The 15097-nt window shown below is 47.7% G+C and overlaps 2 protein-coding genes across 6 annotated transcripts in view; one reads left to right on the forward strand and one right to left on the reverse strand.

Annotated features, from left to right (window-relative positions):
• GCGR (glucagon receptor) overlaps positions 1–8226 on the forward strand; it is a 56929-nt gene extending 48703 nt beyond the window's left edge. Inside the window, exons 9-15 of one of the 3 annotated variants that reach the window (XM_084837804.1) lie at positions 125–185; positions 439–508; positions 4433–4521; positions 4870–5008; positions 5130–5171; positions 6337–6577; positions 7269–8226. In XM_084837804.1, coding sequence (XP_084693930.1) covers positions 125–185; positions 439–508; positions 4433–4521; positions 4870–5008; positions 5130–5171; positions 6337–6577; positions 7269–7324 — 698 coding nt within the window. In that variant the 3' untranslated portion in view covers positions 7325–8226. Of the gene's footprint in view, positions 1–124; positions 186–438; positions 509–4432; positions 4522–4869; positions 5009–5129; positions 5172–6336; positions 7161–7268 lie in introns of those variants that run through there. The other 2 variants (XM_084837805.1, XM_084837806.1) reach the window with 2 other exon arrangements.
• The window catches only part of MCRIP1 (MAPK regulated corepressor interacting protein 1), a 91026-nt gene that overhangs the window by 46634 nt on the left and 29295 nt on the right, over positions 1–15097 (reverse strand). The window lies entirely within an intron of this gene.

A 15097-nucleotide genomic window follows, 5' to 3' on the forward strand; every position in this document is an offset into this window, starting at 1 on the left:
TCCGTCCCTGTTACACTCTGTGAGTTGAGAGACATCTATAGTAGAAATTCCTCTCAGATTAAATTTCTCCCTTGAAAGAAAGAGGCAATTTTACCTTGTCTAATTCAGTCTCTACTTTTTTCAGGGGCCCCGATTCTCTTCATTGTGCCATGGGTGACGGTGAAATTTCTTTATGAAAATGTTCAGTAAGTTTGAATGAGCAAGGTACCAGGACAATGTATGTGATTGGTGTGCAAACTGATTGTGCGTTTTTTGTAGTCCCTCTGTCACCAGCGGGCAGTTTAGCAGGTGACGCTCACGTGAGGTCTGGGGGTTTGAGAAGAGCACATTGTGCCATACGTGAGCATGGGCTGGTCAAGCAAGACAGTGGGAACATATATGCTTGGCAAGACCTGTCTTACACACTCCTTTGTTTCTTCCTTTCTTTTCTTTCATAAGATGCTGGAGTACCAACAATAATATGGGTTTCTGGTGGATCCTGCGTTTCCCTGTGTTCCTGGCCATCTTGGTGAGTTCTGCCTTTTCCCTCTGTCTCAGATCCTAACTGCACTGCCCAAAATGGCTACTTTGTTCAACAGATTCCAGAGGGGGCACCATTTCTTGCCTCCAATCTCCTTCTCTGTGGGCATCTCTACACCTCCAGTTTATTGCACATTCATGATTGGCCACTCACTGAATTGTGCGGGTCCATTTCATGACATCGTCATCGTCCAGTCATCATCTCACCATAATCATTATCCCACCCACCTATCCTGTGTTTCCCTGAAACGAAAAAATGTGGTTTTTTTCCAAATATGCACAAATGGAGTGCTATGACCACCCCGTGTATTTCTCCCTAGTGCGAATGAACTGCTGTGTGACGGCGGCTGTGGGTGCTTGTTTGGTTTGTTGGGGGTGTGGTCATGATGGCGAAGGCAGTGAGGACAGACAGTGGGGCGTGTCGCCTTCCCGAGCCTGCATCTCTTTGGATCCTTGCCATTTCTGGCCTGCAGTTTTCTGAACAAGGCAGCAGGTCAGGAGAATGGCAGAGCAGCAAGGCAGCAGAGCAGCAGGTCAGCAGAACCACGTGCCGGCCTTCCAACCTGCTGGGACGCCCCCCTGCTGTGCATTCCCAGCGAGGAAACGGCTGAGGAAACGGCAGAGATTGTCAAAAGCACTGAATGGGGAGGCAGGGGGGCGGGGAGATCAGTGGGGGGACTGCCTGCATGTCAGTCCCCATCCACCAGTAACATTCAAGGGGAGGGAAAGGGGCAGGAGCCAGGGAGGAGCTGTCGCTACGCCCCAAGCACGTGTAATTCTTTTCTTGTGCAGAGGTGGCGATGCCTCTGAGCGACATCACCACCCCCGTGAGAAGGAAAGAAACGAAAAATGACATGACGGGGACAGCCATCTAAAGAGAACGACCCAGTCTTGCAGTGATACTGGATGGGGAAAGACCGGCATTGATGTGGGATTCTCTGCCTGTGTGATGGAGCCCTGAATGTCAGGGATGGAGAACATCGGATGAGTCAGGGGGCAGATTCCTCCCCCATCGCTCTGTGGGCTGGATGATATCAGGGGCAGGGGCAGGGGCATGCCCCTGATCTCATTTGGGAAAGCTGACTTGCACCAAAACCTCCCCGGCTGAGGCGCCAAGTGGAGGAGCATTCCTCCACCCTGCGCCTTAGTCGAGGTGGCTTCACCTGCCCTGCATCTTCTCCCTTGTGGAGGACAAGTGGCATGTTAACTAAGGGGAACCCATTATCTATGATGAGTGGGGGTTCCTCTGTGTAAGCAAGCCTCCAGGGGCTTGGGGAGGGGTCTGCAGAGGTTCTCATGGGCCATGGGATCCCCATCCTTGCTGTATGTTCTTAAAATGACCAGGGCGCAGGGGGCATTTAACTTTTAAGCATGGAAGTGTCCAAGGCCCCTTTGATGTTTTGGCCTACAACTCCCATCAGCCTTAGCCAGCATAGCCAATATTGAGGGATGCAGGGAGTCGTAGGCCAAAACATCTGGAAGGCCATACGTTGCCCGCTCGTGGTCTAAGGCCCACACTGACTACTCATCTTACCTTATTATTTTATTTTATAAATGTATAAGCCACCATTAAGGGTAAAAAAAATGCTTTTAAAGTGGCTTCCAGTAATCTATAAAACATCATAAGCATAGACTTTCAAAAACCCACTGATAAGAACCATCAGCCTAAAATGAAAATATCTAGCCCAGTACAAATATTAAAATCCAGTAACAGTTACATTTAGCATTATTTCCATTCAGCAGGCTGATAAGCCTACAATTTAAGAGCAAGTTGTTGAAAACAGATTAATTTTAAAGGTTCTCCTAAAGTCCTGAAAAGATGGGGTTTGGCACACCCTAGTCGGTAGCATATTCCACAGAAGGAGACCTTTGTTCAAACAGCCCTCTCCCTTGTGCCCACCCACCTAGTTTTGTAAGGCAGCCTTCCCCAACCTGATGCCTTCCAGATGTTTTGGGCAACAACTCTCATCATCCCTGAACATTGGCTATGCTGATGGGAGGGCACCAGGGCCGTGTTTCTATGACAATGGAAGGAGAAGCTAATGGAGGAGCACTGGATTTTAAAAAAGGAAACAGCTCTGCTGCGATTTGGTCCATGCAGGGCTCCATGAGGGAGTGCTCCAGACCAGTAAAAATTGCGTCACAGAACATACTCCCTGGTGGGGCTGGGGGCTGGAGTGAACATCATCTGACTGGCAGGGGCTGCTCAGCCAGTAAGAAAGGCTTCCCCCCCTCTCCCCGTTTCTCCTTTCCCCTGAAAGTCCAGATGCACCTGCATTTCAGGAGCAAGCCTGGGGACAATGGGAGTTATTTCTGAGTAGATACACATATGCTTGTGCTGGGAAAGGGAGCGGGGAGAACACAAAGACAGAAACCAGCACCCATTTTAAACCTGCAGGATCTCTGTAAGGAAGGGCCAAAGTAGTTTCTTCCTAAGGCAATAAACCAAACAAAGGAGAATCAGAGCCTCGAGATTGCACTTTACCACACTTAGGGCTTTAAACTGTGCCATGTCAATTGAGGGGGATCTCTGTAAATTCTGTGGGCATTCAGAGGGCAACCCTCATTGACCACAATGGGAGTTACTTCTGAGGAGACACTAATGGGTTTGTGCAGGGACAGGAAACACCTCTAGACTGGGGTCATGGTGAAAGGCACACCCCTGGTCGGGGCTAGCATACCCGAAGTCAACGCAGGGGTTGGGGCAGACAGCAACTATACCATGGAGAACCCAACTTAAGGAGAAGAATTGGACTTTAAGCAGTCTCAGAAAATCCGTTTTTTCCACGACAAGCTCCAGGGTGGCTGCTGGATGGTCATGGCATCATGTATCCCTAACGACCTCCACACGCAGCCAGCTCAGAGTAAATCACTGGTGGAGACAGGCGTGAGGTTGTGGGACAGTGTTCTAAAGGAGAGGCATGTGAGCAGGGCTTCTGAAGGAACTTTAGTGTGCAGGCATGCTGACTTGGGTGAAGGCGATCCCTCAGATAACTTGGTCCTAAACTATTTAAGTCTTTAAAGCTGAAAATCAGCCCTTTCCATTCGACTCGGAAACGGCCTGGCAACCAGTGCAGAATAGGTCTGATTGCTCCCACCAGCATTCAAGTGGCTGCACTGTGTACCAGCTGAATTTTTGAACTGTCTTTAAAGGCAATGCCATGTAGAGTGCATTACAGTAGTCCAGCCTGGACATCACTAGTGCCTAGATAACTGAGGCAAGGTCTGTCCTCTCCAGATAGGGCTGCAGCTGGCGTATCACCCTAAGCTGATAAAAAGCACTCCTGCCACCTGAACCTCCTCTCCAGTTAATGCGAAGTCCAGGAGGGCTTCCAGACAGAGGGCTCCTAGTGCTACCAGTCAAAAGACACTATGCAGGGATTCCGTCTTTTTTTCCTTAATGGATTTTCTGCATTAAGGAAAAAGACAGAAGAAATGGTAGGAAAACACAGAAGGGCTACAAGAGGAAGACAACATAGTCCAGCCCCCCAGTAAAATTCCGTGAATGAGGCAGGACAATGGCACAGTAAAAGCTTCATCTGGGAGCACACCTATAGAGCTGCTACACTGCATACTCACTTGTAGGTGATACAATAGTACGTCTATAGCACTTTTCCCAAGTGCTCAAATCTCCAAACATTATTAACATGCATACATCCCAGTGGCCCACTGAATGCTCTGTGAAATGTAATCCTATAGCACTTGTAGAGCTAAGGATGTGATCAGTGGGAGACTACTGGAAGACGCATGTAAAGCACTGTATGTTTAGGAAGAGTCGGGAATTTAATAACAATAAGAACAGCAACTAGAATGATGCCCAAGAATTTACTAGATCTTTACTATACAGATCTCTCTGTTCACCTCCTGTCCCTTCCTATCACTCAACCACTCTCTCTCTCTCTCTCTCTCTCAGATCAATTTCGTCATTTTTATCCGTATTATTCAGATCTTGGTCTCCAAACTCCGTGCCCACCAGATGCGCTACACAGACTACAAATTCCGGTATTGGCTACTGCCCCTACAGTGCCATAGCCTTCCTGGGATGAGAACATTCTGTTCCACATTCTATATATACCATCACTGACTGCCTGTCACATCTTGGCCTTTCTACGTTAAAGGCAATCACCTCCTCCACATCCATGGGGTTTTGTGGCTGGTACATTGATTTGTGGGTTTCTGAACTGGCCATCAATGCGTGGTATCTATGCTTTCAGTAGATTCCTTGTCCTCCTACTCATAAGCCCATTTGTATCTCCACCGGGTTGGGAGCCTGTAAGAGACTCTGATCGGCTGTTGGGTGATGGTGCCTTTTCCTTGCAATGAGATCTAATTAGCTGATGCCCCATTTAGGCTGGCCAAGTCAACACTGACGCTTATTCCATTGCTGGGTATCCATGAAGTGGTTTTTGCCTTTGTCACGGATGAGCATGCTCAGGGCACACTGCGCTATGTCAAGCTCTTCTTTGACCTCTTCCTCAGCTCCTTCCAGGTGAGGCATAGGAACCCCATGGTTTCTCAGGCTCCCCCAAGAGCCACAGGTAGAAGCAAGGCTTTCGGACTATAATTTTTCTTCTTGTTTCTTCTTCTGATTGATTCTTCTCTGTCACTAGGGAATGCTGGTGGCCATTCTCTACTGCTTTGTGAACAAGGAGGTGAGTGTGCACTTAGCAAGGGCAAGGGAGATATGGGACGTGGGCCAAATTGTGGGGGGGGGGCAGGATTTCCATATGTATTCCACTGAGTGGCATTGGAGGCACAGCTGGAGCTAGATGTAATGTCCTTTGAAATATGGTCAGAGCAGGGTGGCCTGCCCAGCTTCATTCACCTGGTAAGAAGCTGTTTAGTTATAGGTACAGTCAAAGCTGTTGCCCATATAATTGGAACTGGGGGGCAGAGCACACTCGGTGGGGAGATCTTGTTACAAGTACAGCTGGATTTCCGTAGCACTGGATGCATCTACTGTTTCTGTACCCAGTCTGTTGCAACTTGCTACTGCTTACAGCAGGATTGCACAACCTTTTTGGCCCAGCGGTAGTGGTGGACATGAACATGCGTGCACACACACACTCATCTCCCCTCCCGGGCTGCTGAGATCTAGGAATCGCTGGGGGTGGGTGGAAGTAAAAGTCTCTCCCATCCCCCAACGATTGCCACCAAGATTGCTGTTTCTCCACGACTACTAGCAACAGGAAAACACGATCTGACTGGGCAGGGAACAGCATTCCCGTGCTCCCACAGAAGAAAAGTGGATAGGGTCCTGCCAGCTTTGGAAGCTGCACAGGGAGTGACCAAGGGGCACAGGTCGTGAAAAGCAGGTTTGAGAAGACAGCAATATTTAGTGAAGAAGCAGCCACAGCAGCAGCAGCAGAAGTGGTGCATAGGCCTTTCACTACCTGCTGCATTCCCCACCCAGTGGGTTCCAGTAATTCATATCAGCTCTGCTAGTCTATGCTGTTGATTTTGGAATTCAAAGCAGGGGGGAAAGGCAGTTGCATCCCAAAAGCACCAGCTGGAAAAATGGTTTGGCATTTTTCCTCCCCCACCATTATCTCTCCACTAAATATCCCCCCCCCCAAGTTGTTCTTCACTACAAGAAGCAGACTTCAGAGTGTAAATGCACGTGCTTGCATGTAACATCTTGCTCTGGCCCTTAAAATGTTAGATCTCGTTGTACTTGTCACACACATGAGAGTGTTAGAGATGCTTATTCGTTTATATAAGATATATATCCTGCCACTTGCTGCAAAAGACAACAAGAATATATAGTATAAAAACAACAGCAAAACTGCATTTCCCCCTGGTGTGTCATATCTGTAGGTACACTCAGAGCTCACGAAGAAATGGACACGCTGGAAGCTTGGCCGGGACATGGAAGAGGAGTATAAGCACACATACAGCCACACACTCAATGTCCGCAATGGGGGTGCCAGCACTTGCGAGAAGCACAAACTGGTCGGCGGCTACCTCAATGGGCTGGGCCACAGCCAAGCAACTGCACATACTAGCACACAGTATCTGGAGAGGACAGGCTGCAGCGCCACTGAGAACTTGGCTTTGGGTGAGCAGCCTCATTGCTACGAGTTCCCAGACTCAGCTGAGAGCAATTTCTGAAACTGGCTTACTCATCTGCCCCTGGCTTATGGGACCTGTCTAACTCTTCGCCCCTGAGACAGCCACACTACACAGCAAGAAGGGCAGCTGACAGTCCAGGACCTGGAGACATGGAATGGAACAAGTAACTGGGAACTGTGCCCTCTGCCAAGCGCCTAAAGCTGACAGGATGGTGCCAAGTTCTTTTTCTGTGTTTGAGACACGTATGCAAAACCCCACGAGGCTGTCTGCATGTACAATGCTCCCTGGTGGGGACCCCCACTGGTGGCGGACAGAATGGAACAAGGGAGTGACAGCCCACTTGGGGGGTATGCTGGGGGAGGTGACTGCCGAACAAGCTTTAGGAAGGGATTCTGTCCAATGCTGAATGTTTGCAGTTTAGAGATTGTGCCATAATCAGCACTGATCAAACTCAGAATGGCTCAGAATTTTAGAATTTTTTCTTTTCTATTTGAAAGCAACCCCTTACATTTACAGAGAACAAGCTGAAAATATGCCAGCAGTATTTGCTACAATGTTTTTTAAACCACACACACAAAGTTCTGTGCATTTTTTTCTATTGGTCAGGGGGTAGGATATATTCAGAGTTATCAGCTATTCCCTATATTTCTAGCATTCTTCCCTCCCTTCTCTTCCAGATCCTGGTAATATCACAATGCAAAATCCTGCCAAAAAAGCAAAACATGCAACTTAGCCCAACATGGCTAACACACGGAATAATGGGCTCAAGTTACAGGAAGCCAGATTCCGGCTGAACATCAGGAAAAACTTCCTGACTGTTAGAGCAATACGACAATGGAACCAATTACCTAGGGAGGTGGTGGACTCTCCCACACTGGAGGCGTTCAAGACGAGGCTGGACAGCCATCTGTCAGGGATGCTCTGACTTGGATCCTGCATTGAGCAGGGGGTTGGACTTGATGGCCTTGTAGGCCCCTTCCAACCCTACTATTCTATGATTCTAATTGCAAAACCTTTAAGTTTAAGGTTTGCAGAGTATGATCTCTCAGAGTGCAAGCTTTCCAAATTCCCTTTTGTATAAATGACAGTATAGCCCAGGCTTCCCCAACCTAGAGCCCTCCAAATGTGTTGGACTGTAACTCCCATCATCACCATGCTGGCTGGGAATGATGGGAGCTGTAGTCCAACATATCTGGAGGAAGCCAGTTTGGGGAAGGCTGGTGTAGCCTCTTGAGCAGAGCCTTATGGGCACATAGGACAACAGTAGTCATGCATCCTGAAGAAGGCATGGGCCATAAAGAACCTCAACAGATCTTGGCAGCAATGCAGGAAGTGTTGTCTACGAAGCTTGGGCGGAAAACAGTATTCGATGTGAAAGCAACGATGCTCGCTCAGGTGAGAGGTGTCATCAACCACTGACCACGTATGCGGCTGTACCATTGCCTCTGCACTGAGGGCATGTTTGCGCCTTTTGTTCTGGGATGACTTCTCCCTTGGGTGACTCTGTAAATCCATGTGTGTGTGGGTAATGCAAACTCCAAGGGCCACCTTTGTGTCTGTGTGTGTCTGTTTGTCATTGCCAATGTTCTGGGGATCAAAGACCCAATAAACTGTTCTGTGTCTTGCTGCAATGTGGACAGTGCCTCCTGCTGCAAGAACGGCTTCTCCTACTTAGGGACTGGGCTGCACTGCATGCACCGTCATGGACAGGAACAGGTGCCCTGACCAGCCTTGTCCTTCAGAAGTATTAACCTTCCCAGGGAGGCCACGCAACAGCTTTAAATTAGAATACTGCAACAAACAGGTAATTGTCGCCTCCTGTGCCTATGGGAAGACACTTCCAGTGCCAAGATCCTGTACTCCCCAGAATAGGCACAGAAGTGCTCCACTGGCACTTGGGGTGGCGGCATTGGGACTCTGATCCCCAAGCAATGAGCACTTCTGCTTTAATCATTCCCCCCTCCAAAAAATGTTTAATTAAAAACAAAAAGATTTTCAGCACATGTGCAAAAGGTGGGACTTCTGAACATGAACAGCCATAGGATAACTTCAGGCATGTACACTTTAGTTGTACCCTAGCAGGGCACCTACTGCATTATGGGATGGTCAGTGAGGAGCAAGTATTCAGGCCATGCATATTAGGGAATCCCCACCAAAGCAGCATTAGGAGTGGAGAATGGCCATCAATATCCTGCCTGCCCTCCCTTCCCCCAATCCTCCCAAAACTGGAGCTATGATCTGTATGGCCATCCTAGTGCTGTTAGCTGGTACTGGCAAGAAACAAAGTCACCTTTCCCTGTGGCAGGCATTAAGAAGGTAGATCTTCAGCCCAACCTCTGGTGCTTCGCCAGCTCTGGAAATTGGCTTCCATGTTCCTTCAAAATTAGAGATGGTGGATTTTTCCCCCACACTCAATTTAAACCACTTGGGTCTGTATTTGGCTGACCCTCAAACGTTCCCCCCTAGCCTTTCCACATACACATCCATTTTCTCCCCCTTCCCCAGCCTTTACACCTGGTTTAGTCCCCTTCCTGGTCCCTATCCATCCCATCCCCCACAGAATGCTTTCCTGCCATGGACGTCTGGTCTGGCCATAGTTTTTTGCATCCTCTGCTCTGTAAATGGGGATCCATTTTAAGCCAAAAACATGTTCTTCCTGATTTTCTGCCATAGACTTGTTATCTGGCCTTGGCCAAGACATTTTTAGTCTCTGCTCTTCATCAATAAGTGAGACTGCTTTAGGGACCTCCATCACAGAAACATTCATCACATGTTGGAGGGAGAAGCATTTTCATGGAGGACAAGGCTATCAATGGCTACTAGTTATGTTGGCTATATATTGCCTCCAGGATTGGAGTCAGTATGCCAGTTGTGGGGCAAATAAAGGAAGTGCTATTGGGCTCATGTCCTGCTTATGGGCTTCTCTTGGGCCACTGTGGGAACAGAATGTTGGACTAGATAGGCCTCTAGTCTGATGCAGCATGGCTGTATGTTTGTATTGTATAAGCACCGTTCTCTTACGGCAGAGGGAGAAAAACAGGGAGCAGGAGAAGTATTGGAGCAGCGGGGGAAACATGGTATGATCCAGTACCTTGGGTTTACATTTGGAAGGCCTGGGTTCTACTCGCTGCCCTGGATTCACTATGTGACCTTGGCCAAGCCATTTTCTCTAAGCCACAACAGTACATGACAATAAGTGCACACCACAGTGATGCTTATCATGCTTTCCTTTGAAAGACTGAAAGGACACATACACATTGGTCAAGACAGCCTAAGGTTCAGGGAGAGCAGAATGTAACTGGTTGAAAAGCTCCTTCTACAGCTACCAAGGTACATTTTTAGAGTTGAGTATTGTTCAGATCCTGTGGTGTGTAGTAAGATCCGAACTCTGACTACAGCAAGCAGTTTGAACACTTGTACAAAAATGAACAGAGAAGCGTTTATTGACATATAATTTGATTTATAAAAAATTATTTGAGATAGGAACAGTGGAGGGGATTTTGCAGGTAGGATAAGGAGATCAGATGGAAGGCATTCCAGTCTCTTATTGGAAAACAAGGGACCTATGCAGCCGATGGAGGGGCTGTGAAACTGAGCAGGAAGCACGCCCCTGATCCTCTTCCCTTTAACTAGAAAAGTTAAAACTTCAGCCTGTTTCTGGTGCTTCCCAAGGCAAAGTGGGCTACAAAGTGACCAGAACCAAAGCTGGACCCTGCATGAGGCTTCGTTCACAATTCAGCTTGGGAAAGGCAGACAGTGTGTCTTCAAAATTAGCATCTTTTGCTTTCATTTCTCTAAATGTTGGGGATGGGGTAGTGGGATTGAGAGCGCAATCCTATGTATGTTTAAACAGAAAAATGTCCCACAACTCCCAGCATTTCCCAGCCAACATGGCTGGCTGTGGCATGCTGGGAGTTGTAGGGCTTTTTCCTGTCTAAACAAAGATAGGATTGCTCCCTGAGTGACTGACAGGTTCACCTTCTAAGCAGAGGGCATCTTTTGCCAGGGGCTCTCCAATCATGGTACTTTGGGGAAGGGCACTGTGAGATGGCCATTCTTCCAATGCCACCAAGCTTCACTATGAAAATACCCTAAAAAAACTAGATTTCAATTATCCTATCTCCCTAGCCTGTGCACCTATCCTTCTGAAACGTTGCAGTTTCCTTACTTCGGACCTGTCATTTTCAGAAAAATGGTCCACAAGGAACATAGGGGAATAAGCATGTCGTTTTTTAGATACCCTCAAAATATAAAGGCTGCTCTTGCACAAGAACCCCTCCTGAAATTTGGCAGACTTGATCTCCTGAGAAGGGGCAACTATCCCTGCAAATGTCATCCATTTCTGCCAAGAAATAAACATGATATTAGCAGTTCCCTTTAAAAATCACAATATAAAGGTGCATAACACAAAAACCATCAGCTATTTTTCTGAAATTTGGCACACATAATCCCCTCCCAAGGGGCTACTAAGCCTGCACATTTCATCCACTTCTGACAAACATTAAAAACCTACAGCCATTTGTTGATTTCCCATGATGGTCAATGGTAGGCCTAAAGCCTCAGACTTCCAAATCGCCTCAGGTTTGGTACCCAAGTTGAAGTGGACAGCCTCCAAATCAGCCTTAGCAGAATTGGCCCATTTTCTGAAGCCCTGAATCAGGGTCATAGAATCATAGAATAGTAGGGTTGGAAGGGGCCTATAAGGCCATCGAGTCCAACTCCCTGCTCAATGCAGGATCCAAGTCAGAGCATCCCTGACAGATGGCTGTCCAGCCTCGTCTTGAACGCCTCCAGTGTGGGAGAGCCCACCACCTCCCTAGGTAATTGGTTCCATTGTCGTATTGCTCTAACAGTCAGGAAGTTTTTCCTGAAGTTCAGCCGGAATCTGGCTTCCTGTCACTTGAGCCCATTATTCCGTGTCCTGCACTCTGGCATGATCAAGAAGAGATGCTGGTCTTCCTCTCTGTGACAACCTTTCAAGTACTTGAAGAGTGCTATCATATCTCCCCTCTTCTCTTCTCAAGGCTAAACATGCCCAGTTCTTTCAGTCTCTCTTCATAGGGCTTTGTTTCCAGTCCCCTGATCATCTTTGTTGCCCTCCCCTGAACCCTCTCCAGTTTGTCTGCATCCTTCTTAAAGTGTGGTGCCCAGAACTGGACACAGTACTCTAGATGAGGCCTAACCAGTGCTGAGTAGAGGGGAACTAGTACTTCCCGGGATTTGGAAGCTATGCTTCTATTAATGCAGCCCAAAATAGCATTTGCCTTTTTTGCAGCCACATCACATTGTTGGCTCATGTTCAGCTTGTGATCGACAACAATTCCAAGTTCCTTCTCGCTTGTCGTGTTGTTGAGCCACGTATCCCCCATCTTGTAACTGTGCATTTGGTTTCTTTTTCCTAGGTGCAGAACTTGGCATTTATCCCTATTAAATGTCATTCTGTTGTTTTCTGCCCAGCGCTCCAGTCTATCCAGATCACTTTGAATTTTGTTTCTGTCTTCCAAAGTATTAGCTATCCCACCCAATTTTGTGTCATCTGCAGATTTGATCAGCATTCCCTGAACCTCCTCCTCCAAGCCATTAATACAAATGTTGAAGAGCACTGGGCCCAGGACTGAGCCCTGCGGTACCCCACTGGTTACCTCTCCCCAATTTGAGAAGGTCCCATTGATAAACACTCTTTGAGTCCCATTCTGTAGCCAACTGTGGATCCACCGGATTGTTGTTTCGTCTAGCCCACTTTGAGCTAGTTTGCTCATCAGGACATCATGGGGCACTTTGTCAAAAGCTTTGCTGAAGTCGAGGTATATGATGTCCACAGCATTCCCACGGTCCACAAGGGAGATTACTTGATCAAAAAATGAGATCAGATTCGTCTGGCAGGACTTGTTTTTGACAAATCCATTTTGGCTTCGAGTAATCACTGCATTGTTTTCAAGGTGCTTCTAGATGGATTGCTTTATCATCTGCTCCAGAATTTTCCCAGGGATTGATGTCAGACTGACTGGTCTGTAGTTTCCAGGTTCCTCCTTTTTACCCTTTTTGAAGATAGGGACAACATTACCCCTCCTCCAGTCATCTGGCACTTCCCCCATCCTCCATGATTTCTCAAAGAGAATAGACAGCGGTTCTGAGAGTTCTTCTGCCAGTTCCTTTATTACTCTAGGATGCAGTTCATCTGGCCCTGGAGATTTGAATTCATTCAAAGTAATTAGGTGTTCCTTGACCATATGCCTATCAATCTCAAGCTGCAATCCTGCTCCTTCAGCCTGAACTTCGCCTTTGCCAGGGGAGTCTGTGCTGAATCTTGTGGTTGGTGCACACCTCTACTGAAAACATACTGACTGCTCACCTCTGCAGCACTCCACACCTATGGCCAGAACACCCATGGCTACCAATAATTCAGCCTTCCACTATACTGGCAGAAGTGTAACTTCTGCCAGTATATATGAGGCCTTGGTTGCACTAGGGGAGACTCAGTACATTTTTCTTGACTTGGGACGACTGGCTATGAGAAAATTATATGACTGCTGCAGGGCTCAGAAACTGGGAGGAAAAATGGAAAAAAAAGATGGAAAAATATGTAGTAGCATAGACATCTTTTACTATACACATTTGTCTGACAAAAAGCTACATGCACAAACAGGAATCTAGTCATGTCACAGGCAGCTCCTTTGTGCATCCACCTAAGATGCTTTGGCAGCATGTGACTTTTAAGCCCACTAGCCATATGAGCTAGTTTTAGGAACAGGACAATCCCTTTGTTTGTGGAATTAGTCCCCATTTCTCCCACAGTATGCTACCCCAAAGACTGCCACCCCCTCCCCTAGTACAGGGAAACAGCCGCCAATTAACACTTGGCTCGCTGCGACAGTACACACACCCCTCCTCGGTTTGACAATGGGTGACAGGCACACAGCCAGTTATTTGCCTAGCATTAATAACTCCAGTGCCTCTAGCTTGCTTATTTCCCTTTTCATCCCCCACTGGTTTAATTCAAAACAACACCTTGTTCCCAAGCCACGAGATCTACCGCTTTTCTTTCCATCATGGATCTGAGCAATCCTATCGGGATGGGCGGCCGCCTCCAAACTCTGAGGTGACTGCCTATCCAATGCATGGCAGAAAGAGCACAGAGGGGATCCTTTCCTCTGCGCTCCAGCTGCCCTGCATTCTCAGCTAGATGGCCAATTTCGGCTGCCAAGCCACGGGACATTGGTGCATGTGGTCGAGAGGCCAGATGATGCGTAGGAAGCACTGTACCGGCACTTCTGCACTCCCTGCCCCCGGGAATGCCCTCCTTTTGCCCCACTCCACTCTTACAAGCCTGGAGCCCGAGGACGATCCGCGCCGCCTACAAGGTGGTGGGGGAGGGGGCAGGGAGGCAGTTCTCCGGGAACTGACCTCGGAGCATGGGCTCCTTACGTCAGTTCCTGGAAACTGACCAATCCTATGGCCATCTAGCCACTGTCTAGCGGCCACAGGATTGCGCCCTTAGGAGGAAACACAATGCAGTGAACTCTACACCCTCAGCCAGAATGCAGGCACACCTAGGGCCTGATTGGCTTGTCCCAGAGCCAACATCAGTGACCACAGCATACAGACACAATTCGTTTTGGATCCAAGAGGGATAGAACAAGCCCAGTGACCATTTAATCCAAACCTTCACTCAGCGCTACATGAAAGGGGAAAGATGAAAAATTCTCAAAGTAGCGTAACAAATGTGATCAGGAGAAAAATGTTTTTTCAAAATTCGATGACGGCTTTTTTCCATATTCCTTTACCCAAAGTATCTCTAAATGTATTTACCCAATGTGTCCTAAGTCAGATGTGTCAAAGAGCAAGCTGGAGGTGAATGAAAATGTTAGTTGTACACAGACTTGCAAATGTCTGACTTAACTTGCCAGGGACATAATTTGCAAAACCCCAGAAGCTGGCTAGTTGAACTCACAGCCTGCGATTTAGACAGGATTTCTTCACACGGAGCTTTTATCCTGAGATTGAGATTGCTCCTCCACAGAAGTTTGTGGGCTCTTTACATGACGCCACGACCCTCCAGGGCATCTGTTCCACTAAATGCCCTTTGTTCCATTTTTAAATAGTTCGCAGATAATAAGCTATCAAATTCCCCCCCCTTGTGTTCCGCTTGAGTTTCCTCTGTGAAAAGAGGAAAAGCCGCAAGAAGAGGAGTGAGATCAATGAAAGACTCAGATACGGGGAGAAGGAGGGGGAAGGGGGTGGGGGAAAAGGAAGCTGGTGAAAAAGGGGGCCGTGATCCTGCATTTAAAATGGAAGCAGAAAGCCTAGTTTTAAATGCAGGATTTTAGGCTGGTGTAGAGATGCCCATATACTAACCCACTCCCACCTTTCTTGATTTTGCCAAGTCTCATGTAGACACATTTGCACTACCTTCAGCCTTTCAACATGTGGAGAACAAGCTGGACTACCAAATGTACGGTAAATATACTGGTGGAAAGGCAGGAATGAGGGTGGGTGGAGAGAATAG

The sequence above is a fragment of the Heloderma suspectum genome, chromosome 2 (assembly GCF_057233095.1).
Source record: "Heloderma suspectum isolate Gila_16-S chromosome 2, 16-S_ref, whole genome shotgun sequence".
Lineage (NCBI taxonomy): Eukaryota > Metazoa > Chordata > Lepidosauria > Squamata > Helodermatidae > Heloderma > Heloderma suspectum.